The following is a 27,425-nucleotide window of genomic DNA, read 5'->3' as shown; positions in this document are numbered from 1 at the left end:
ATTATTTGTACAGCGAACAAGCGCTACTCTTAATCTATAGAAAATTTACTGTCCTTAACATCGTAAAGTATTAAAATTTGTTCGAAAAACCTTCGAATAGCATTTAATACGGGGCAGCGTAACTACATTCGCAATTAATTAGGTGCCATCTTTATTTGATGGTCACTAGATTTGGTTTAATAAGGCAAATACAACCTCATCACTTATATATGTAAGCCCCAGCTAGATTGCTTCTACTTCTGCTGCGCACAATGTTTTGCACGTGCATTTGTAAATGCATCGATCAATTACGTCGCGTCATGAACTAAGGAACAGAAAGTTATGAGAGAAGCGACGAAAAACTCCACTCGCATTATTCCTTCAAGCTTACCAACGCAACCGTCTCAGAAAGCGAGAAATTCCGTAATCGAAGCAAGCAGTACGCCCGCGCTGCCCCAAGACGACATCAAGACCGGGATTCGCATACGTGGCGGAATCAACATAGCCAAGGTAGGCCAACTTACGGTCACCAAAGCAGTTTGCATGGCTGCTTGCATCGAACCTAAAGAGTGAAGCGAGGACACAATATGCCCAAATTTGAAGCAAAACATCATGGTGGTCAGCACACCGTCCGAAGCGAACGCAGCGAAATACCTCAAGATCCGCAACATTTCCATAAGAGAACAAACGTTTGAAACCACTGCATATAGGACGGCGCCGCAAGAAACGTGCAAAAGCGTTATAAGAGGCGTTCCGCTCGATAAGACGCAGGACTCCATAAACCGCAAGATCGTCAACGCACGCAACCCCCTCGCACTGGCGGCAAAGAGGATCAAGGAAACTGGCACGGTCATAATGGCCTTCGACGGCTTTCGAGTCGCGAACTATGTCAGATACGACAACGCGCTAATCAAGTGTTCTCTTTACCGCAAGCAGATCGCCATGTGCCACGTGTGCGGCACACTCGGCCATCGTGCCGACGTTTGCCCCTCGTCCGACGACGCTATTTGCAAAGTCTGTGGATTAGCTAACCCTAACGCAGACAATGTGTGCACCTCGATCAAGTGTGCGCTCTGCGAGGGAAATCACATCACGGCAAGCAAGGAATGCACGAAGCGCTTCCAACTCTCCTACGTCGTCCGAAGAAGACGAGTTGAAAGAAGAACCGCAGCAAACGCTAACAAAAGCACCTCGAGGTCAGGACCAATCACCCTGAGTCAGCAAGACTTCCCACCGCTCAAGAACGGCGAGAGTAGCGCCATCGACGACAACGTGGCTGCCAACACAGATGCTCGCTTGTCCGATGGGCGGGGGCGGTCGAGATCGAGGAACCGCGGTCGCCCGTCGACACGGTCCAGAGGGCGCTCCAGCAACCCGAGCCAGGGATCCACGCCAAGGATACGATTCGCCCCCAGCCCACGAGTTGACGTTGATGACCGGTTTACGTGGGCCGAACGAGCTCAGCAGCAGCAACAACAGGAGCGAGAAGAACAGCAGCACCAACAGCAGGCCGCCAGCCAGGTGAGTCCGACGGCACGGCCAGAGCAAGTAGAAATAGCAAATACGATTAAAAGACTAGAACACAAAAACAAAGAGTTAAGGCAAACAATCACACAACTTGTCGAGGAAATCAGACAACTCAAAACGCCACCACCCTCCGGCTCTAATCAAACCGAAACCACATCAGAACCCATGGTATATAGCGGAGGTACCGGTCGCAGAATCCACGCGCAATCCGCATAAGAGAAAAACCTTGAGAAACAGACATCCCTCGAGAACGGACAGCGCCATTAAGGAAATCAAGGAACTTCTCGGCCGGCTTGCAACTACCATCGCGTCACTCAAGGAAGGGCAAGACAAACTTGCGACGAATGTAGGGACCCTCAAGGAAGGTTACGACAGGATAACGCTACAAATCAACTACATGATTGAGACGATCAACAGGCACGAAGCAAGGCTCAACGTGCTAGAAATGGCAGACCACCCCTCAGTGATGTCACAGTCTACTATCACCAAGCTACCGCGGGCGTTGTCGCTCGATAGGCAAAGCAACTACGTGGCATCCCAAAGGCCACCCAACGTCAACAACAAAGTTGGCGGTGCAAACTGAACCGTTTCGCGTTTGGCAATGGAATTATAGGGGCTACGTCCGCAAAAATCCCCCCCCCCCCTGCAGCAATACATTCGAGCAAAGAAAGACAAACCCCAAGTCATTCTCCTACAGGAGACAAATACCGCTACACCCTCGCTATCCGGCTATGACGTGCCCGTTACGACACCGCAACAAAAATACAGAGGTATCGCCAAATTGGTCAGCAACAGGCTAGCCCACACGACACACAATATTAATCACGACCGCAGCAATTGCGAATTAATTCTCACGGAAGTCTTCCCTAGAGCCAAGAACGCCAAGAGCATATTCATCCTAAATGTTTACAGCAGCCCCAAGCACAGAGCACAAAAATTTAGGCAAATACTCCAGCTCCCCCCCAAGCGTGCCGGCGACAACCCCATGATAATGGCCGGGGACTTCAACGCCCCTAACACGGCCTGGGAATACGTCGCCAGCAGGGCCAAGGTCAAGGACTTACTAAAGGATGCCGATGAACTTGACCTAACGTTCATCACGAACGCCGCATGCCTCACAAGAACGGGTAACTCGGTCAACCGCGACACAACGCCAGATCTCACTTTCGTCCGCAACGTTCCAAACTACCAGTGGAACAAGCTCTTCGAGGATCTGGGCAGCAATCATGACATTGTTGAGACGATTGACACCCCCTCCAGAGAACCCAGAAAAGTGACGTACGTCGACTGGGACAAGTTACGCGAGTTAAAGACACGAACGTCGGACAGACAAAGAATCATTGGAACAATGGACGTCGCAACTAAAGGCGGACATTAAGGCGACCACGAAGAAAATAAAGACAGATCTCCCCGTTAAAAGCATGAACCGACGACTGGCTGACATGCTCGAAGCCAAACAATCGCTCACCAGGAGATGGAAAGAAGAAAGGTACAATCGATGGCTGAGCAAAAGAATTTCTTCCCTCAACCGGCTGATTGCAGAATATTGCTCGCAACTATCTAACCAGCTATGGAACGAGGTGTGCGACGCCGCGGACGGCCGCATCAACAGCGGGACGACGTGGCACCTGCTCAAACACCGCTTAGACAGAACCAGAACCAAAGAGGACCAGGGTCGCACGCTGAACAGAATCATGCACAAGGAACTCAAGATTACCACGGAAAACGACCTCACTGACCATCTCACCGACAAGTACGTCCCGCTATCCAAAATGCTAGAGGCACGACCGCCGACGCATATTGCGGCAAGGCCAACCTAGAGTTAGATCGGAACTTCTCAACTGAAGAGATACGCATGGCGTTTCAGAACCTAAACAGCAAGTCGGCGCCGGGGCCGGAGGGTGTAACTAACAAGGCACTTAGAAACCTAGACGACACCTCCACCGAAACCCTCACAGAGGAAATCGACAAAATCTGGAGAACGGAGCACTACCGGAAGACTGGAAAACGGCTCTCGTCATGCTCATCCCAAAAGACTGGCAAGGCGCCCAACATGAATAACCTCAGACGAATCTCGCTGTCGTCTTACGTCGGCAAGGTAGCCGAGCACGCGGTCCTAAGCAGGCTCTCGAAACACCTCGAAGAAAAAGATATCTACCCCTCAACAATGATCGGCTTCGGATCCGGGTTATCCACCCAAGACGCCATGAAGCTCCTCAAACACGAGATCATTAACGCAGACACGAGAGACGCGAGAGTAATCCTGGGGCTAGACCTCGAAAAGGCCTTCGGCAATTTATCACATGACTACATACTCGACACAATCTCCAACCTCGACCTCGGAACGAGACTCTACGTTTATACAAAATCATTCCTGAGCGACAGAACAGCCACCCTCCATCTAGGTGAAATCAAGTCCCAGAAATAAAAACTCGGCTGCAAAGGCCCCCCACAAGGTTCTGTCATCTCTCCGACGGTTTTTAACCTTGCGCTAGCCAGCCTAGGCAAGAAACTGGATCAAATCGAGAACGTCAAATACACCATATACGCAGATGATGTAACGCTCTGGATCCCCGGAGGTGGCCTGGGATCAATTGAGGACGCTCTACAGCGAGCGATCGACGCGATCGAGGAATACCTCGCTCCCACGGGCCTGCGATGTTCGCCTGCGAAGTCGGAGCTTCTCGTCTAGAAACCATCGAGAAGTGGTCCCAAACTAAAGGGCGAAATCAGACACACACACGCCATTACTCTCAGAACAAAAGACAGAGAAAGCATTCCACACGTCAGCAAAATCAGAGTCCTCAGGATGCTCATTGAGAGCAACGGCTCTAACGCCGCGACAGTGGAGAAGATCGTGACAACGTCGAATGATGCCTTGAATGCCATACGACGCGTAGTAAACATACAACATGGCCTAAGGAAGAAAATCTCCTGAATCTAACCCACGGCTTTGCACTAAGCCACTGCACGTACGAGGCGGCCATGCACAGATTAAAGGTAGCGGAGAAGGACACAACCTCAATGTGCAACTGAGGAAGCTAGTCAAACTAGCGCTGGGAATCACCAAGAACACCGAGACAGAACTCCTGCTGCAACTGGGGTACACAATACACTCGAAGAAATCGCCTAAGCTCAAGAACGGGCTCAATTGACAAGACTCTCTGGAACCAAACCGGGTAGAGAAATCCTAGCCAAACTAGGTAATGATACCACAGCAATCGAGAATTTTCACCAAAGCGTTCCAAAGGATACACGCAACTCCTACATGGTTCGCCCACCCCCGCGGAACATGAACCCCGCGCACCATCAACCCAGAAGGCTGGCACGCGGATCGTTCATCCTGCACGAAATACGTGAAAGAAGATCCTAGCCTGTAGACGCGGCACAGTACTCGTCCAGGAAGCCCTTCGTTGTCACCACGGTCAATAAGCAAGGTCAAGTTACTAACGCTCTCACAGTCAAGACCCACAAGTCCGAGATAGCTGAACAGGTCGCCATCGCACTCGCCCTCACAGACCCGACCACCACCCATGTCTACAGCGATTGACGCTCGTCCGTCAAATACTTTCAGAAAGGAGTCGTTGCAAGACAAGCACTACAAATAATCAATAGGTCCACACCACTGCAGCATCACGCCATCTGCTAGTTCCCGCCAAACCTCGGAGAGATCGAGGACGGCCCTCCTAATCTCAATGAGATGGCTCACAGGAGCGCGGGATACCTAATCCTCCTCGACGCCACCTGTTCTGGTCGTGACCATCACAGCGAGAATCGTGACCCTACTTCCACATATAACGAGATCACAAGGCATATTTATCTAGACCACAGAATATACAGCACACCTCACCACAAGCTCACCAGGCCTCAAGCCCTCACCTTCAGAATGCTTCAAACCAACACGTACCCCACGCAGAACAGACGACATCACTACATGCCTGACCTATACACAACATCACATTGCGAAAATTTCCATAGCACACTAGATGTATATCCCTTGCTCTGGCCGTGTGGTCGGCCCCACGTAAACAAGAATCAAGACTCTGCCAGGCTACAAGAAGCATTACGCAGCACGGACCTGGCGAAGCAGCTTTGGGCCGTCCAGCGAGCTCACGATGCGGCTAGGGAGTTACAACTCCCGGTCCCAATGTAGCAGTAGGCCGCTCTATGGGGCTTACGCCCCGTAGCTCGCAGGACCTTTCATTAAAGTTATTCCACCCATCCATCCACCAACGTTGTTCGCGAAAATTTCAGCGCTCGAATAAATCAAAACTGTTATTCGTACTTGCATCCCTAAGTCTGAGTGCAAGTTCAAGCATAGCAGTCACGGTGGGTAAATTAGGCTCAGTGGCACTATTCATTCCTTCCTAAAATAAGCAAAAGCGAAGAAGCATTGAACATAATCTCAGTAGTAATCTCAATCAGAAAGTTACTGCGACGATGTGCAGAGGTCGGGTAGCAATTGCACAGAGAAGTGTTCACGGCGTGCTTGCCAACCAGCGCACAACGACGAGGGACAACGGCTCCGCCATCAGCGATCACCTCTACTTAAGTAAATGTTTGCTCGAAGTTCAGCGCTTCGCCTTTTATCAATTCGGCCACTCTATACTTGTGCACTGCTCTTGCAAACACGCACTACCAACATGTCGGAACCTTCACTCTTTCGAGATGTCACGAGTTGCCGCTAATCGCGAGAAAATCTGGACGCAAAACGGGGCATGTCTAGTAGCCGCTCTGGTCACAAATAGACACTGCTCATGAGAAGCTACGATTGTTATTTAAAGCGTACGGTAGCGCACGCCACCGCACAGGCTCGGGCGCTACAATTATAACACTACAAGGATGGTTTTGACATGCCTTAGACGATACAAAGGACAGCGTAGACAATGTCAGAGACGCTAGTCGAAAAGGCACGTTGTAAAAAAGGCTAACGCATTGTCCGCGTCATAGTAATATCCGCTCGTATGACAAAAGTTAATGCATCCAAATACTTTGGAAGTAAGAGCACTTGAGTATTGCTTCGTGTGTAACTTCTGTGAGGCTGTGCTATTCTGACAAGAAAAACCCACGTTATGTGTGTTTAAGTTATTAAAGAATCGAAGTATTTAGGACAAGCGCAATCCAGTAAGGGAGCACGAGTATGGTCCACGCTTGTAAGCTTTTGAACAGTGTGCAAGTTTTGTTTGCCTCATACTGCAACTGAGTTACACAGCGTCACCACTTTGGTCAAACGGCAAAGTACGGGTTTTACTGCTGTGAAATTGCTCTAATTGAGCAGGTGAAGAAGCAAAGGTCCTTTTTTGCAGAATGTGAAATGCGCTAGCTTCCGCGATCCCAGCTGTCAAAAAATTTAGCAATGAGGTGCGAGCAATGTATGTACAGCATGTCTGCCATGTGGCCATCAAGTGCAGCCCCAATGTTTGGACAACCTGTGTGCGTTGCTGGTTACTGAAGCACGAAATGAGTTAAGAGGCATGAACTGAAAGAAAACTGCATAGCAAGTGATTACATTTTGAAAACTTAAGTGGAGCAAATTTGTTTACTTTCACATTGCCTGTAAGGAGTGTTTTGAACAGACTTGCCTTCGATGCTGACGACAGATTCGTCGCTAAGAACACCCGAAGCTGCAACTCGCATTCCGTTACTCGCGTGCACCTACTTCAACTGCTGCGACGACAACTGCTGTACTTCGAAAGATCCAGAAAGAAGGGTCTCGGCTAGCGTCTTTTCGGGTTACAAATCAGACATGGAAAGTTTGTGTCTGCACGCCACTCATTCACCCCTCTGACGCACATCTAGAAAAGGGGGCTCCGTGTGGCAGTATTCTCTAACAACTGCAGTATACCGCTTGAGTGATCACATGAGAAACTTCCCTTTCAAATCATAATAGCAAGACCGAATGGTAATGAAGCTTGTGGCATCTGCGCGGAGGGGATTTCGCATCAGCTTCGCCAGGAAACCGGCGAACGGAATAGACACCCGAACCACTGGACCGTGCATTCGGTTTCACTCAAAGCTTCTAGGAAAAGGAATGCTTACTTAGGTGGCAATACATATGCTGAACTTGCCCTGTGGACACTCGATCGCACATTGCGACACAGCAAAGAAGGAAAGAATGCTGGCTTGCACAGCAAATGACTTTCGACCAGTATTACAAGGGTGCAAATCTACAGAACATCTCTTTCGACTAAGTGCAGGAAAACGACAGCGCTGCCTGTCGGGAGCGCAAACGCCGAGTCAATGTTGTAATGAGCTTAGAATTCTTTGCAGTACGATCGGAACTGGTGACGCCACTGTGGAGACGACATCGACGTTTGTGACTGCATTTCCGGTGTAAGCTTGACATCCATGTAATTACGACACATACAGTTTTGTCGCGACGGCGTAAAACTTAGTCGTTGAATGACACGTGAGGCTGACGATGTTTATTTTTATTTCTTTTTCACACTGTGGTAAGTCATGACGTAATGTCTCTGTTCTTGAACTACGAATGAACAAAATAATGAACAAAAATGTAATCGGTTGTATCAAGTCTAGCATACTTTGGGCGCCGTGATGTTCAAAAGGAGAACACAAATGCTGCGGATTGGAGCAATTTGTCCACAGTAGCTGAATCGCGATTCAGTAATAAAAAACGTTTGATCGAATTTCAATGCATGTGAAATATTACAAGTTTTCCAACTTTATTCGGGGCGTAGGGTAACGCAGTCCCTCACACATAAAATATTGTTTTTGGGACAAAAAAATGAAGATATAGAACAAATAGTCAATGACATGACTCTTCTAGAGAAGAGTATCATACATTCGGTAACTTATTGATTGATTATTAATTATGGATTTCTTTTGTCTGTGTGTGTACTCGTGGAATCTGTACAGGCGGGTGTATCCTTGAATTTCTGCAGTCTGTTGACCCGCCGGTGTGATCGTCTAACCGCGCGGCGATTATGCCAATCCCGTCACAGGCGTCGAGATTAACGCCCGTTGGGAGGCATTCACGTCTTGGCAAGACTTCAAGCGTTGCTGCTTTAGCGTCCTCGTGAAGCATTAGTTGCTTGGCATGGGCGGCATTGATGCCACGATTGTCCATTGACTTCAATAAGCATTGACCCCTATGGAGGACAGTGCAGCCGAATATTAGGCACGCCACCGAGAACGTTGAAAAGGACCCGCGTACTCTAGATCAATCATAGCCTGTATTGCGCATTCCACATTATTGATGCGACACGCTCAGGTGCTTGTAGTTCTCGTTAATCTGCCGCTCGGAAATCAGCATACAAGAATTTCCTTGGAATGCAATCCAGTCAGTATCAACAAAGGCCACTCCGAAGTTAGCTTTTTGAACTATGGAGATTATGCAAAATAAAACCTTCGATTGATACTTCATAGACGGCTGAAATTTCGAAGACATTTGACTTGCAGCGTGTTAAATAGAGCGTAGTTACTGACTAGTGACCGTGATAAATGCGGTGTGGCGCCATTCCTCGCAATGTGACCATCTTCGGAGAATGCAGAACTTTTTTTTTTCAATGAGGTTCAAATAATCTGAGGAGTTGTTGTCGTCGTATGCTGGCGATGGCTGTCCCTTCTCGCTTGATTGATAAGATAGGCTAAAATACAAAGCAAATATTAATGCTTGCATTAAGTACAGCTAAAAACAAGAAAGACGAAAAAAAATGATAGGGACAACCATTCCACTCTGTGAAGATGGAATGGCAGCGAAAGCTGACGACAGTCAAAGCTCTCAAACGAAAAGCAAAGTGCTTTCGCTCCCATTCCATCTTCACACAGTGGAACGGTAGTCATTTGTTCGTTCAGCATCGCGGGAATGCCCTTCGTCGGTGGTCATTTCGCTCCGGCGCCGTTTACATTCTCGTTGCTGTTCCCTCCGGCACTCCTCGTATGCATGCTGTTCTTCGGGTGTACGAACTATACGTGCCCGCCCCATCGATAACGCCACTGCTTTTAGCGCCGATGCCTCTTCTGCTTATATAATGCAATAACCTTGAATTCACGCTATTTTTCAGCGCGCGCGTTCTATAGTCTGTTCCACATTTTGGCATCGGAGCCGCCGCACTGCACCCGTAAGTGATCACACTCAAAGGAAACAAAGCAGCCCATTGCGTATGGGTTTGTTAGAAATCGCTAAATCCGTTTCTGTTGCTGGACGCCATCTTTCTATTCCCTCCAGTGCTCCTCGTACGCATGCTGCACTTCGGGTCTACGAACACGTCCGCCCCATCGATAACGCCGCTGTTTTTAGCGCCAATACCTCTCCTGCTTATATAATGTGATAACCTTGAAATCACGCTATTTTTCAACGCGCGCGTTCTATAGTCTGTTCTACATTTTGACATCAGCGCCGCCGCACTGCACGCGTAATTGACCACACACAAAGCAAACAAACCCATCGTGTATGGGTTTGTTAAAAATCGATAAACCCTTTTCTGTTGCTGGAAGCCGAAAAAAAACTACGGCAGCTTAGTCATATACAGCTTTCGCTGTAAAAGAAAAACTGTCAAACACACTAAGAGCTACACATTTTAGCTCACATAAGAGCTTACATAGCTCATCGCACTGGTAATGCTACGCACGGTGCTACAAGTTTCTCGCCCACGTACCCGGACTAGGACATATAGCGCTTCCTTTTTTTTCAAGAGCAGCGAAAGACTAGAACGGAATTTCTGCCAACATTGCCACTATCACCTGCCCATCAAACTTCATGCATAGCACATCCAATGTAACATCACATTGATCGTTGTCACAACGGTATTGTTTGTACAAAATCCAACCCTTTATGCAATACCCCCTCGGGGATCTTTAAAGAAACAAAAATGAAAAGAAATGTAAAGAACCATCCTTGCTCCCGATACACCCTCATTTTGACGGTATACCTAACCCGTTCTAGCGATGTGTGTAAAATTCTACCAACCATGATAAGCCCTCAAAATAAGAATTTCTAATGACGATAAAGACTACTGTAATAACGATGTTTCAATAGTTTTTCATACTTCTATATCATTCACTTCTGTTCGTGCACGCGCTGAGAAACTGATTACAGTTCGTAAAGTTTGCTCAAGATAAGTCTAGGAACGTGGACACTTGAATTATTGTTCACACCGTCGGCATGCAACCATGCAGTGGGTTCTCATTTCGTTCTTGTTAGTTATCTAATTTGTCAATTGACTGGGCATCTTTTGTTGTCGTAGTTCTTTTTTATTGTGTACTTTGCATTCGCAACAGCTAGCCTACCGCGTTTCTGTACATGAAGTGTACATCAAGCCAACATGCAAAAGATATAGAAAATAATGATGGTGAACAGCTAGTAGAACACTGCTGGGCTTGTACCAATTGTATTCCACTGTTCCGAGATGTGAGGATTTTGGCTAGAGGCAGGCAACAAATGGCACGTAAAACCGTGGAAGCTTTTTTACCTTAGAAAAGCTGGTGCGAATTGTGTCAGTGACACATCTGGTTTTCTGTACGAGGCTCGAGCAGAAATTTATTTCACGCTTACTCAGACAACGTGTTTTTTTACCCGTATCTACTCGATTCCTTATACGCGTGCGCATGAACTCGTGGTCTGGGAGGACAATATATATAGGATGCTTTTACGCTCATTACACGGTTGAAGTAAGCGCCCGTGTTGTCTCCTTTTTGTGTGTTTGTGGTTTTACCGCCAACTCGTTTATGATGTCGTATATAACCAACTAGCCCAGCAGTTCACTCTTCTAAAGTACTTTAGCGATGAGGCGGTGGCGCCAGCGTCGCGCATGTGCGCCTTCTGTTGGCGTATACCACGGCCTCCGAGATTTTCGTCGCAAGTGGGAGCTCTGAAGATACCGGAGGCCTTGCCGTGACTTGTGCCTGTTTTGTCTTGGACACGCTAGGCTGCGCGCGCGACAATGCCGACGCACGCCAACTGCTGCACATAATCCGGGTGTTGCAAGTAGAGCGTGTGAATGCGACGGTTGTAATGCGAAATCATAATGCCCAGTGGCCTCCCGGACGTTTTACGGACAGCTAAACAATTTTATTGCTTGGGAAAAACTTTGGCCCATGCCACAGCCTAAGGCTTAAAAACACTCGCATTAGACACTCATACTTGAATTGTCATCTTTTTGTTCTTTTATTAGATTAGCATCTCTCGCGTACATTCATGAGCCGCTATAGGGTGCTCTGAATTATATTTCTGACAGCAATTCATGCTCAATGAGAAATTTATTGTTGCACAAAAAGCAAGAAAGGTGTGCATCAAGCGTTTTTTTTTTCGGCTTTTACCGTCGGCTCATTTCTACTAATAAAGTTTATTCCTCCTCCTTATTTTGCTTCGTAGCACTGTTGATTACACACGTTCCTCAGTGCCGAAATGAATTTACTGCGTATTCTGTCATTCGGACTGATGTAAGACACCTTAACTTCACACGATATATTATACACGTGACGATCAAGTACGGGAGTTCAAGTCTGGACCGTGTCACGAATTAGACCAGTGCGTGGCTTGCACCGCGGGAAACGTGCGGCATATGCGCACAATGCCAGTCCTACGCTGCATTGTGCGGCAGTCTGAGGCAATACGCTCACGTGTTAAGTATAAACCTCATGCAAGCGATCTTGCACGCGAACGCGACAGCGACAAGCGACGCGATGGAGATTACTGTCGCGTTCGCTCGTCGCCTACAAGTTGCACCCCATGCGAGCGATGACTTCGAGCGACGTCTCCCCAGTGTTGCCGGTATGAGGGCAGCAGTATAGGCGCCGAAACTAGCGTGACGCGTGCTTTATTAACTTAAGTTGATGTATTTTACTGTAAAAAGCAGCCTAAAATATTTCTGAAAGTCTTGCACTAGGTTCTTATCCTTGCACCTATGAAAATTCAATCGTTTGCTCGTCCCGTGCGACAATCGGAAGTACTGGAGTTATGTACATCCAGTTCCGGCTTTGCGCTATTGGCTAGTCGCTCATAGCACTTCCGGGCGACGAGCGACGAATTCTAGATTTGCAAAACCGAGCGATCGCGCGACAAGACCGACCGATCTTTTTACGCGACGGCCCGATCCGTCGCGCGAACCCGTCGCTCGTCGCTGTCGCGCACAAAATCGCTCCAATGGGGTTTAGCCTTTAGCCCTCCCTGGGATGATTCACTGCGTTGTTCCGCAGGTGGCTCGAAATTTTGAGCGCTGGCAGGGAAACAACGTCGGTTGCGATATCACCACATGTCGGTTGCGAATTTATGACGTGGCAAAAGAAAAAGAATACGCGCTTTCATTACTTAAAGCATAGCCGGGTCTGGCGCAAGTAAGTATACATGTATATACCGTGACTGCGCAAGCTCGATACGGTAATTTTTTCCTGCTGTTTGAAGCGATGGCGAATACGTGTAAGTTTGAACTTGGCGGCGCCAGCAAAAAGGTGATGTTCCGATCGTACAGAGTTGTCCCATTTTTTTATTCAGAAAAACAATTTATCGACATTATTACTGAAGGCTAGCTACACACCGGACGACATGGCTTTATCTGATGTTTTTTTTAATATAGATTTTATGTGTCTGTATTGCAGAAAATTCCACGAATGGAAAAAATGAACTGCGTGCTCACCAAACCGGATTGGACGGATTCACCGAAAGAAGCGTCAAGTGGCTATCACCATCTAAAAAAGAGAAAAGCAAGCCACGGTCTCTCTCTCTCTCACACTCACGCACATACACGCACACACACACACACACACACACACACACACACACACACACACACACACACACACACACACACACACACACACACACACACACACACACACACACACACACCTGTAAGCAAACAGACACAGGCACAGTTGGACGCATGCCTGTACGCTCACGAGCGATCACCCATGTACGCAAACATGCACATGCGCACACGCATGCACGCAAAAATTGTACGCACGCGAGTACACATCCACACGCACGTACACGCAGGCGCACACACCCCGACACACATACGACGCACCCGCAAATGCACAAGCGTACACGCAAATCGAAGTACGCCGAAATACGGGAGCCCACACAACGTCGCGTGCAGATGTGTTCATACGCGTACCCCTTTTTCTCCTTGCCTGCTAAATACCTCTCAACAGCTGCGCGCGCAAACAAACTGAGTGACTCTCGTTCTGCCATCACCATCCCAACGCCAGCTGTAATAAATCAGTATGCGGTTTAAGTTGGCGCGTCTTCTTCAAGTCCGTGTGCTGTCGGCTAGAAAGCTGGAAAACTATTTGCTCCTGTCGTGTGAGTTCACCGGCAATTCCTGACTAAAACAGTACTTTAACGCAGAAGAAATGTTACGGTCAAGTGCTGTAAATACATATGCTGTTCGAAGCAGGTGCCTGCCCTCTCCGCGCTGTTAGTTGGAACTTGTTGACGCTCGGTCGATATCTTCAAATGTAATTTCTTAAAAGGTTGTGACCCTTCACTTGCGCTGGTGTATTGCCGTGAAGTTTCAAGAAAGTCAAAGGGGCAATGTCCAACTTTCCTGGACATACAACTTGAACGGGCGAATTTAAAGCGCACCACTAGAGCTCTTGAATACGACATATCGAATGTACCGCTTGTTTCTGCCCGGAGGACACACGATTGAAATAGGTTTGAACACCTTTTCTAACTTTTTCCTAGTGTGCCAGTGGCGACAATGAGTGGATGTTCAAGATTGAGTAGTTGGAAATGCTTTTGAAAAGCCGTATACTGCACGGCGATAAACGTGAGGTTCCTCTACAATAGTGAGTTGCTCCAGAATGACCTGCTTGTCTATTACCGTCATCGTCGTTGATATGAACACTTTCAGGGCATCCATAGAACAGCGGAACGAGCATGTAGAAGTCGCTCTTGGTGAAGCAGTTTCCCGAAGACACGAATGAAGCGAGAAGCAGCCAATATGACAACGTTGCACCACTACTACGACTTTGCCCTCGCTGAGGCGGACACAAGGAAGTCTATCTTGCAAGCTCTTTCCACGGGAACCAAGCCATGCGTGGCAAAGCGTAACTCTTTCTTTCTAAGCACACGGGCAGAAGTGGACTGGCCTCTTCTCGGGGAAGCCACTAATATCTGTGCGGGACATCCTTGTTTAAATGAGCCCCGATAGGGCCCATTGTGTCACCGTGACCACGAAATCATTCGCTTTCTAATTCGCGTGATCCTTCGGTAATAGTGCACCCTATGTATGCCAGCTAGCTTCCGCCTTTGCTAAGCCTATAGCTGTGTCAAGCAGCTGTGGTTTGTTGCCGACCACACGCCAGCTTATTAGTCACCCTGCCCGCAGCTTATGCAAGACAGGAGCAATCGCTTCAGAGAAGGAAAGAACAATAATAAAAAAGAGGAAAGGATGACTGCCAGAACTCGGTCTTGTGACAGAACAGTCTTTATGGTATTCGGAGTGAGCCCTCCAGAACTTTGTGTTTCATTTGCTTTGTTTTGTTGGAGAAAATGCATCTGAGCCAGTGCCTTTCCGCCTATCCCATATAAATAGAGCCGCTGACACGCACCAGACCACATCAGGTGGTAACCAATCCCGCAGCTCGTGCGTTCATTCGCTAGGAGAGTTCGACTTGCACAGCCCATACCACTGTAACTTGTCAACTTCCACATTCGCTGCTTGGGAAGAAGTGCTGTGGGCTCTCGTGTTAACGTGTGGAATAAGCGCCCTCCTTCACCGAAAAGAACATGAAGCACCAAGTTGTGGCAATCTTTGTGCTGCTCTGCTTCACTTCTGTCGCGGTGAACGCCAATGGTGAGTACAGCATAGCTCATTGAGGTATATTCGGGCTGAGTACAGCATCGCGCACATTCGGTTGCATTTCGTTACTTATCACGTGCACTCGGCATTGCGCCATCGAGATATTCCCGAAAGTTAAATTGTAGCAAAAAAAGTACAATATTAAGTTAAAATAAGTATAGCGAGAAATCGTGAATGTCTTCGACTAGGTCCCTGTACTTGTTCAAAGCGATCGGCAGGCCATAGATATGCGATATGTCCCTGCATACCACGTGGTTTTGGTCGCTCGCGTACATCTGTCTTCTCGCATTCGACTGCTTCAATTTTGCGAGTGGAACTTGTTATTTCGTTTATTTCGGTGGCATTAAGTTTAGCCACCTGTATTTAACGACTGTGAGCTTCTCTATAAAGCTACCTTGCCTTTTATTTCTGCGATAGTACACAGAACAAATCTGGTATAAATTCGCACGCAAAATAATCAGATATTTTGGTACAGAATATGAAACCTTATAAACAATACAAAGAACACTCGCGGTTGAAGCAAACTTTAAATAGATCACATTTCGTGGCTGAAATACTAAACAAACACACCACGCGTTGGGGCTGAAGCAGGCGGTCGTCATCGGCACGTGATCCAACGTTACACGTCATTCAGACACTAGAGGCCGGCGGCGCCGCGCTGCGGCCCCGCAATCAATACTGAAGTGGCTGAGCAGGAGTCAAGTCTTTGCAATTAGCACGAGACTTCCGAAATTGCAGAAGAGTTTTCATATTACGGGGAGGGGAGTAAACTGACCAAAACACTAAGGTGTTTTTGCGACGAATGTGCTAAATTGTGAGATATACTGGATACACGATGAAATGATGTTTTACCGACCAAGCTTAATAAAAGCGACGGACATCAGTATTAAATGGTAAATAGCCGATGCGATTAATAAAACAATTTCTTCAGAGAACTCGCAATTAATGCGGCCCTAAAGTACACGATGTAATTGCAGTCACCGAGCACTGAAAAAATAAACTTTTGCTAGAAATGTTAAGCCCTACGTTACATTTGAGATATAGGTACGCTAAACCTGCACCGAAATCATAGGTGTTTCAGTTAATATGTTCGCACTCTGTGGAAATATGACGTACGTGAAACGTTAATTGGAGCAAGAATGCATTTACTTCTTCATATTGAGTACGTGCGAGTTCCAGATGGGTTATAGTTTTATATATTTTTTGCCAGTCGTTGGCAGGTGAGACTTAAAGAGCACCGCTTCGAGAAATGTTTGGTTACGTTTTCCACCAAGAAGTTGCTTTTTGCACTGATAGGAACAAGTCATACCCAGAGTCATACAAAGCTCGTAAGTAGAGTGGAAATGAATAGGCAGCGTGCTTCGTGAGAGCATCAAAGTAAGGTCAGCATTGACGCCGGAATAGCTCCTGGTGCTTTAGTCGGTGACAAAGAAAGTGTTAGAGACAAACTGGATCCACAAAAACGCTTCACAGCTGCGCTCCAGCTCTGAAAGAGGGCCGAGCCCGCTGGAGTCCAATCACAACTTAGTGACGTTGTTCGCCTAATGTAAATGCTGGGCTAACTAGAAAATAAAAGCTGGTTTTTGCAAGCTGGAATGATAACTTTAGCTAGCAAGGATATTAGGACCGCCGAAAAATATTTCCCCTGATATTCAAGCTTCATCATGAAACCAATGACATTAAGAGAAATCTGTACCAAACGAAAACAGCTTTTTTAAACACGGTATACAGCTTGTGGTCCGGAAAAGTTAGATTAAAAAAAGCAATAAAAAGCAGAAAAGAACCAGTAAAATTTAGTTGTGTGTAATTTGTGCGTTTTTGTGTGTGGTCCCCACCTGGCTAGGCTCTCTTTCAGATTTGAAGGGCAGGTACACTGGGTTTTTGTGAGTGGAGCATGTCTCTAAACCTTCGGTTGTCACCGACCACAAGTTTACGCACATCATCTCTGGTGCATAAGCCATGCAAAAGAAGAAAAAAGTAACAGTTTCGCCCGAAAGACGAAGCATCGATTGCGATAGTTAAGTAGTGGACAGATATACCAAATAACGATAGCTGTTTTGTCGAGCGTATAAACTTGTAAACATTCCATTACTAACTAAATTAACTAGCAAATGCATGCCTATCCGCTGAACATTGCAGAATGAAAGTGCTAAGGGCAGTGTGAGAGGTTGCACGACCCCCTGTTGTGCGACTGTCCTAAGCTTGAAAAATACACACAGTAGTTGTACACATTCGGCGATCCAAACGATGAGCCTTAAGCAAAGTACAGCATTAAAAAGAAAGAAAAAAGACACACAGACCTCGCTCTTCCTTCGCACACAAGGCGCTAAAACGTCTTATGGCATTAACCCGCTTGCGTGATCGCGTTTGACCACGTCGACGTTTCCTTTTGCATCTCTGTATTCAGAAAACTCGGCAAAACTGTGTATTCAGAACTCAGCAAAAGAGCGAAGCGAGTTCCGGACACTTTTATGCGTTGCATATTGCAATCACTCAGTTCAGCCCTTGGGCGCGGCCGGGCAGCCACCAACCACGTGACGTGACGTCACGACAGCTGGAGGAAAAGCTGGGCCCCAACTCGCGCGGTCGCGCGCGGCCGCAGCCACCACCTGACTCCCGCTCCTCCCGCTTGGGGCGCTGCGGCGGCGCGTGACGCGAAAATCGAGTGCCGCCAAGCAATGCCTCGCCCTCAAAAAAATAAAAAATAAATAAATAAAAAATAAAAAGACCGCGCAATAAGCAACGCATTCTTGGCTTAACCAAGCTAAACCTGGCCATTTTTTCGTATGTATCTGGCCTGTGACGCCGAACGCCTTTAACCTGATGGCGTCATCTAGAAACGGCGCTGCGACGTAGTTTACGAGTTTATCGTTTTGAGCATAGAGTTTCATACAATAATTACTAGAGGGAACTGTGGCAGTATAGTCTTCATCGGAGCTGCAAGCAGGGCGATTGGGCCAGCCTGGGATCGGCGTTTAGTACACGCATTTGCATAAACCTCGTCTTTTTGGGCGTCAGAAGGACTTTGTGTCTTTGCAAGCTGATTATTTTCACCTAAGTACGACGTTGTACATAATTAAATAAACTTTGTTAAATTGTCTAATGGCAGGAATGAAAATTATGATCTTTAGCACGCAAGCCTGGTATTGAAACCATTACGACAAGCGGCTCGGAACACTCTCGCGGGCATGCGAGCACGTCGAGACGCTTGGCTGATTTCGATCCGCAGTAGCACAAGAAGAAACCGACGCATCGGAACGACCACGAGTGAATCACGACAACACCACCTGAAATTTCAACGAATACAATATATGTGATGTACTGCATGTGAATATGTGCATATAATATCTAGCCTCTCCATAGTTCACTGCAAATGAAATCATTTTTTTCGGATAACATGCTGCTGTTTGTTACTACTGTTTACCCCTCGAAAATCACACTGCACGCACGCACGCACGCACGCGCACGCAGGCACACACACACGCAAACACACACACACAGACAAACACACACACACACACACGAACACACGCACACACACACACTAACACACACAAACACACACACACACGAGCACACACAAGCACACACACACAAACACGAACACACACACAAGCACACACACACACAAACACACACACACACAAACGTGCGAGCGCGCGCGTTTCGTGAGCCCCTTACATCAAGGATGCTTCGCTTTACGCAGCTGTCAACTTAAGTTGAGTCCACCTGCTTTTCTATTACCTTCTCCGCCTATGTAGGGCAGCATTTTCTGTGCTTTTACGGTTGACCTTGTTGCCTTACTCTGTGCATATTTCTTTCTGTCTCAAATGCAGACGAGTTGAACGCCGTCATCGAGCAATTGAAAAACTTGGTGAATCAGTTTGTTAAGGACCAGGCCAAGGCTAAGGAATATCTGAGCAAGATCGACAGCGCGAGTGAGTGTCTCTCAGCCGCGAAGGATGTCAACCCTGACATTATCAGTCAAGTAAGTACCATTATCAATCAAGTAAGCTGCCATGGGAGCAATTACATCAAACTGCCGTTGTTGTTTTTTTTTTACTGGTACAGGCTTTAGTGAAGTCTTCGCCGTGAACCATGTTGCTAGTGCAATGGTGAACTTGGAAACACTAAGGAAACACCTTTCGCTAGCCTCCTATAAAGACTTCTCCTGCATTTGGACACCATAAGGACTTTCCTGAGTAGGATACGTTGTAGCGAGCATTATATGAACCCGCCGTGCTTGCTCAGTGGCTATGGTGTTGGACTGCTGAACACGAGATCGCGGGATCGAATCCCGGCCACGGCGGCCGTATTTCGATGGAGGCGAGATGCGAAAACACCCGTGTACTTACATTTAAGGACATGTTAAAGAACCCCAGTTGGTCAAAATTTCCGGAGTCCTCCACTATGGCGTGCCTCATAATCAGAAAGTGGTTTGGGCGCGTAATACCCCATAATTGTTATATTATGTTTTGTTCCGAGAAATTTCAGGAACTGTTTTCTCCAAACGGAGTAGGAGGCTTGAGTGCACTGTATGAGAACAACTCTTTGCACCCTTTATTTAATAAAATCTATCTATCTATCTATCTATCTATCTATCTATCTATCTATCTATCTATCTATCTATCTATCTATCTATCTATCTATCTATCTATCTATCTATCTATCTATCTATCTATCTATCTATCTATCTATCTATCTATCTATCTATCTATCTATCTATCTATCTATCTATCTATCTATCTATCTATCTATCTATCTATCTATCTATCTATCTATCTATCCATCCATCCATCCATCTATCTATCTATCTATCTATCTATCTATCTATCTATCTATCTATCTATCTATCTATCTATCTATCTATCTATCTATCTATCTATCTATCTATCTATCTATCTATCTATCTATCTATCTATCTATCTATCTATCTATCTATCTATCTATCTATCTATCTATCTATCTATCTATCTATCTATCTATCTACTAGATAACACTTGTCTATGCCTTCACTTGCTGCTGCTTGACGTGCTTTGCTGATCATTTAGTGAGGAACTCACATTGCGTCATTTACGCCCAGTTTGTCAAGGGCGTCATTCCGACAGTCATGGAATGCGGTGGCGAGCATATCACCATCGATGACCCTCAGAAAAGGGCAACTGCGGTGAGTACATGTTAAGGAACAGATTATTTTTTTAAAACCTCACAGAATCTTTTGAAGATTGTAGCAGCAGAACTTAAGGAACACGGGCACATAAGAAAGGAACCGTTCTTCGTCGGAAATGACTAACATGTGTGAAAGCAGACGTCTTGCACATTATCTGTAATGCTTACCTATCATTTTATTTGCGCTCTCAGAATCGTTATTTTTACCCTGCCGTAAGTATCGTCATTAAAACCATTTTTTTGAGACAGGCTTTCTATATTTAGCTCTTGTTTCTTCTATTTAACTCTGCCGGGGTGTCAGTAACGTACGAAAAAACTGCAGTCTACCCGGACTTGCGAGATGTGGATGTGAAGTCTAGAAAAATATGCGGGGAACATTTTATTAACGATGATACCAGTATGTTTGGGTCGATAATATAACTCATCTTTCAGATGAATAAGGAGGTGGAAGAAGCGTTGAATGTTGAGCTAGTCGATATGAATTCATTCTAGCTAAACAACGCAAAGAAGCAACAGGTACACGGGAAGGATGGGACAATGCAAGGCGCTAACCATCGAGTAAAGTTAACTAGCACATGGACATATAGGCCGGATATGACCGATATCACGAAAAAAGCATATGAAACAACGAGTGAAGAACACAAAAAAAGCATGTCTTATACAGCGAAGCCAGTTCCTACGGCTAGAATATGATCAAAGCCTAGATTACACACTTATCGTCTGCTTTGATACTATCATAAGCTTTATATGAAACTCGCAGTTTGACGGAATATTGTGTGGTTGGGAGGAGCTAGGTATGTTGAAAAAAAGAAGAAACGTCGACCAAAAGAAAAAACAAAGCTTTGTGAAAAACTAAAACGTGGTTTGGTTCCTACACGGGAGCCTTGCGTACCGTCATTATCTTATCAATTTTATGAGTTTTGTGATAGTCTAATTCAAGAAATATTTAGAAATCTAGTGATAACAGTGAGAATAAGCTTGCTCTCACTAGATTGTAACTTTAATCTTCTTTCCATTTTTTTCGGATGTTTCATTAATGGCGGTCGCATGCAGCGTCGTCAAATAACGTAATGTCTTCGATCAATGGCAACGCAATGTGATAAAACAAAAATTGACCACAGAGTATGTTTGCCAAAGAACAAGCTTAATAGATTGAAGCATTAGGTAGTACTGGAAATAGAAAATGAAAGGAACTCGCTGATTTGAAGTACTCTAACTTTCAGATAAAGGACTGCTTGCTAGAGAAGGCGAACAAGTTTAAGGTAAGTTCATTTTCCCGTACAAGCATACCTCTCCAGAGACGCTTGATAAATTAATTCGTGAACATTGAACTTGCAGTACGTACAGCTCGCTCGTACTCCCTGCTCCAATGAACTGCAAGAAACACAGTCGCTGTGCTTTTCACCATTGTATCTTCTTTGCGATAAAAGTAGGCGTCGACATTGTGATCAAGCACCAGACGTCAACGAAGGGCCAGTGGGCTCGTTCTTTTTAAGGAAACACCACGATTCCAAGTCTGAGGCGGCCGCATGTTTCGAAGCGGGGCGCTCTTCGCGAGGCCTCCCGCACTTTCCTTGCCATGACTGCTGAATGTTGCTGCTGTTTGGCCGAGTAACACACAGCTAATCAAAAATAAATCACGTGGCCGATGATGGCGTTGGACCTCGATCCCTCAGCGCAGGAGCCCAATGCTGTGAGCACTATAGCCGCAGTCACGCCTATTCTTCTGTGGTGCGAGAATGCCAACTAGTTTTCTTGATACGATCGTCGCGGGATAGAATATGCCGCACGCGCACGCGACAACACATGCCCTCGCACCATGTTTCATTACGCCAAAGACGCAAGAATTAAACGAAAAGAAACAACAACAAATTAGTTGACTGATTCGCGAAAGCTTCGCTTTACGTAGATTCTAAGATGTGCGTTTGACCAGCGTAACATTTTGCAGGAGCTATCTTGCCGCCGGAAAGACGTTACAGAACGTCCAACTTAGGAACACACATGTCGACGACGTCTGCAGAGCTCCCATGGCGGCTTGTGCCTCCTAATGTATTTGCATACATCGACGCTCACATTTGGCATTCCGTACATGTTATGTTACATATACGAACAAATGATTGCGATGAATAGGTTGTCGCACGTAAAGCAATAGGAGACGGTGAAGTTGGCTCGTTCCCCAAAAAGAGCGGAATGTGGCAAAGCCTGCTTGGCAAAGTTGTCGTGAGTGCACGCTCTTAAAGAGCGTTGAAAGGAGCACGTGTTGCCACTAAAGTTCTAGAGTTAATTGCGCGTCAAGGCCGGATCAATGGATGCCCTGCACGAGTAACCCAGACCATCTGAAACGTGCTATATGCCGTCGGTGAGCTAACAAAATAGAGTGCGTGCATTGTCGGGAAATACAGGATGGAAGTTCTATTGCTTTTCCATATTCTTTATGTAAAGATTCCGTGGAAGAAATACAGACGCCTCAGTGATTTTGTGATAAGGAACCATAAAAAATGAGAAAACAAACGATTACTCTGCAGCATGAAGGACTTCAGCAGGGCGGGAGCAGCATATTAACGATCGAAAGCGTCCGTCAACGAAACATCAACTCAGAAGGATATCACATGACGCTGCTTTAGGTCGAGACTAAGAATGTGATAAAAGGTAGCCACATCACATCTATTACAATAACTTTATATATCAAGGAATCACTCCCAATTCAATCAGTACATACTAAATCCAATGACTGCAAAGTGCGTGGCTCGTTTAGACAACAATACGACAGCGGGAGAGAGAGAGAGAAAGAAAGAAAGGTCAGCCATTCAGCTTTGAGAGTTCTAACTGCGAAATAAAGAGATTCGCGTTTTTGCAGGTGAAGAGAGTGCGTTCACGGTGAATGTTTCAAGGGAAGAACTGCAGTTTCACTGCATTTCATCTCATTATACACGCAGGAATCCAGTCAAATGACTCCAGACGAGATGAAGATGTTCGACGATGCTTCGGTGAGTTATATGCCCGAATCATCTGCCTGAATCATTAATGCGCTTCACGCCCCAGAGACATGCGCCCCGAAGCGGATGGCCTGATTTTCGAAAACCAAGCAGACAATTAGAAAGGCGCATCCAATCTTTAGTGGTGATGAAAGCTATTTGTAGCTGCAACGAAAGCAAATGAAAAAAAAACAACAACAACGCTAGACATCCAGATAGATCTCAGTTTTGGGACTTACAAAAAATGGAAGATATAGGAGCCAATTGTACTTTTGCCGTAAATGTGAGCGTAATGCAGGCTTCGTTAAAGGCTGTTACAGCACGAACACGAACTACATAACAGCAGAAAATTGGCATTTTGTTGTATGTTCGTCAGCATTTCAATCTAGAATGTAGAGTAAAAAGAATATGCAATGTGAGGCGAACATTTAACTCCGCGTTTTCTTTACAAACTATTTCGAAGAGCTACTCTGTTCGCGCATCGAAATATATATCTAAGTGCGGGGTTTCTAGAACAGGCGTGAGAAGTAGAAGCAAAACTGACTACTTAAACTGTTTTAAAGTGTCTTGCGAAAAGTGTTTAAGAAAAAAAGGAAAGCAGACTTGTGCATCCTTTGAGAATCCCATCCTAATTTTCTGCGAAGGTGTTTCGTTTTCGCCGTTGTACAAAGAACTTCACTTGCATCTAACCGAACCACACAGCTTATAGCTTATAGAACCACACAGCAATAATAGCTTCGATGTTAAAATGTGCATTTGGGTTATACTAAATCTGCTTTTAGCAAAAGATATCTTCTATTTGTGCAGAAATTGCAGTGAAAACAGTGCTTAGAGAAAAGATGAGAATTTAAAACAATATAATATGGAGAATGTTACTAGACCTGGGGATGGGGGGGGGGGTGTATTTGCGTTATACTAAATTTGCTTTTAGCAAAAGGTATCTTCTATTTGTGCAGAAATTGTAGGGAAAACAGTGCTTAGAGAAAAGAGGAGAATTTAAAACAATATATTATGGAAAATATTAGTAGACCTGGGGATGAGGGGATATAAATAGGATGCTGATAAAGTTAGCAGGAAGTCGGTAGTAACTCTAAGCAATGTTAATAGGCATTTTAGGGAGGAATCGCTTCATTCGAAACGCACTGCGCCATTCAGTGTACACGCCGTTCATCATCCGACATATGCTCCTCTCCTTTTGTTTTCCAGGCATGCATCCAGAAGGTAGCCGAAGGAGTCGTTTAGTTGGAACAGAAACTGAGCACAGCTGAAGAACTGCAGGAGGCTGTAGTAGACCAGAACGCCTCGACGCAACTTTTGCAAGTGCCAATCAAAATAAAATTCGCACAAAGAAAAACGACGAACGGAAGCGTTCACTTCTTCCGCACAATGTTTTTTTCACGCAAAACGCACTTTGAGACACATTTAGCACACATAAAAAACAATAAGAGAGGTTAACGGAAAGAGGGTAGAAGTGAATAATGGTGGTAGAGCAAAGAATGTCACTGATAGAGCACTGCACGGACCGGTTTTCCAGGCCCGGCCCCGGCCCGAGCGCAAAAGTACCATGCGTTGGAAAGCCCGAGCCAGGCCCGGAGATTTCAAACCTCACCCTTACCAAGCCTGGTCCTGAAAGATTCATTGGGCCGGGCTGGATCGGCCCAGCCCAATTTAGCCCGGCCCTATTCTGTTCGACCCATTAGCCCTTGAGTCTATAAGAAGCTAGGTGAAGTTCTCGGTTATTATAAGAATACTGTGATGTGCTCAGCGGGCGTCGGGTGGCCTTCACTGTATTAAAGCAGCTTTTTGCCATGCGTCCCCTCTTGCTCGCTACTTTATTTGTGAGAGAAATTTCGTTTCATTGCTGGCCGACCACTCACAGATTATTATTCGAATATTTGGTATAAAACACACACTCACAATGGACAGTTATGAAAATAGGGAGGGATGAGGCTGGCGACACCCACCGGGAGTGGCATAACGCCTGCTTACATTTACGGGGGAAGATAGAGAAAAGTACATCCGTTGGCCGCCATTGCTCGTGCATTAAATTGTGATATGAATGGCCGTACTACATTCTCTAAATAGTTGTGCGGCAACATATTATAGGGAAGGCATAGATGAACACTCCCGTACATGTCACCAGCCATTTCGTCTCTGTTTTGAATATCATATTTTCATTGGGATGTACGGTGATATGTTGGTCAATAGGTCAATTGGTCAAACAATAAATTTGGTGCGAACGTAAATTTAAATTCGCTGGTCTATTGACCTTCAAGAATACCATAATACATGGCCACTACAACATTTCTTCCTTAAACCAAAATCCTTGATCCACTAAGGTAACGCTCATGTGGAATCATATTTTCACAGGGAACATGCAATTGTTACCGGCTTATTTGACTTCATTATAAGTGCGTTAGTTTTTCAGGCGACATTCTATAAACCCTTGCTTTGCAATATATGCTAATCTGTACTTTGTATACTTTTGTTTGAATACAGTACATGTACAACGCAGACACTGCAGTTTTTTCCCTGTCAAATTGGAATATGATCTGCTTGTTTGTCGACGTAAATTCGCAGGGAACCCACTTAATGCTAGAAAACCGTATACAAGGCTGAACACGAGCGTTGAGCTACTCAACGTGTGACAATTGCATGGGAAAGAAAAATTCACTGAGAATAAAATTTCTTGCGCTTTTTCTTTTTCACATCCCCCTCACCAATGCTGAGAATTTTTGCAGCATCCGCGCATAAGCTTTACCAAAGAACAATGGGCAGTTTTTTGAAGACGTCGATGGAACTACCATGATCTCGAAGACATACGTAGGTGGTGGTGATAAACTTTATTGAAAGGGGGAAGGGTAAAGAGCGACGTGGCTGAGCGTTAGGGCTCAAGTAAGGCCCTGGGCCTGCTTGGCCTTTTCCGCCCAGTCCACCAGTTCCAATTGTCGGTCGACGTCCCCGGAACTGAGCCAGGCTGTCCAGTCAGTCTCGCTGCTGACGGGGGGATGAGAGAACGGGAGCGAGGTGCATTCCCACATTATGTGTGTGAGTGTTCCTGTTTCTGAACAGAGCCTACATTTTTCGCTTTCCCTGCCCCCTGTGATTTTGTTAATGTATTTTGGGTGTGGGTATGTATTTGTCTGAAGTCGCCGAAACGCGACCGCTTGCGTTTTGTCGAGTTGCTTGGCCGGTGGTGGGAGCGCGCGACGCCTCAAGCGATACCGATGGGCTATTTCATAATAAGTCTCGCAGGGTTCCTCGTGTGTCTTCTCCTCATTCACGCCGTCCGCATCCGCGGACGAGACTCGGCGCGCGAGATCTCGAGCCAAACTGTGAGCCGACGCGTTGCCGGGCACAGCCGCGTGAGCGGGGGTCCACACGAGGGTTTTCAAGCCGCTTAGGGGGCGTCGTGTGAGGACATGGTACGCCTGTTTGCAAATTCTACCACGGACATACGTAGGACTCAAGTTACTAGACAACAACTGGGTCACATGGCGTAATATAGATAGATAGATAGATAGATAGATAGATAGATAGATAGATAGATAGATAGATAGATAGATAGATAGATAGATAGATAGATAGATAGATAGATAGATAGATATATAGATAGATAGATAGATAGATAGATAGATAGATAGATAGATAGATAGATAGATAGATAGATAGATAGATAGATAGATAGATAGATAGATAGATAGATAGATAGATAGATAGATAGATAGATAGATAGATAGATATGCCTAAGTGGGCAAAGAATGCTGATCGCATTAAAGAACGGGACGTACAGAGGGCGCGGTTGATCACAGCTACCGTTGTCTTTGTGGCCGAAGAGCGCCTCTGATGCACACTAATCTGTCCAGCATACAGCTGCTGCGTCGTGGCCTGGCTGCCTCGACTTTCCCAAAAACCGACAGAGACCATCGACCTAAAATTTGAATAGGGCTGCAGTTTTCGTAGCCTTCCGTTTTGTGGAGCTGCAAATAGCATGTCCGGGCCTAAGCCG

The 27,425-nt window shown here is 46.0% G+C and overlaps 1 protein-coding gene across 1 annotated transcript; it reads left to right on the top strand.

Moving 5' to 3' along the window:
* Window positions 1-15,048: 15,048 nt before the first annotated feature.
* On the top strand, window positions 15,049-24,759 carry LOC139046869 (uncharacterized). Its single transcript, XM_070520790.1, has 6 exons — window positions 15,049-15,266; window positions 19,109-19,260; window positions 20,356-20,439; window positions 21,665-21,703; window positions 23,378-23,428; window positions 24,623-24,759. Exons 1-6 carry the CDS (start codon window positions 15,200-15,202, stop codon window positions 24,656-24,658), a joined length of 429 nt encoding a protein of 142 aa, XP_070376891.1. The 5' UTR covers window positions 15,049-15,199; the 3' UTR covers window positions 24,659-24,759.
* Window positions 24,760-27,425: the final 2,666 nt, after the last annotated feature.

Source organism: Dermacentor albipictus, chromosome 6, assembly GCF_038994185.2.
Source record: "Dermacentor albipictus isolate Rhodes 1998 colony chromosome 6, USDA_Dalb.pri_finalv2, whole genome shotgun sequence".
Classification (NCBI taxonomy): Eukaryota; Metazoa; Arthropoda; class Arachnida; order Ixodida; family Ixodidae; genus Dermacentor; species Dermacentor albipictus.
This window is presented reverse-complemented; position numbering and strand designations above follow the sequence as displayed.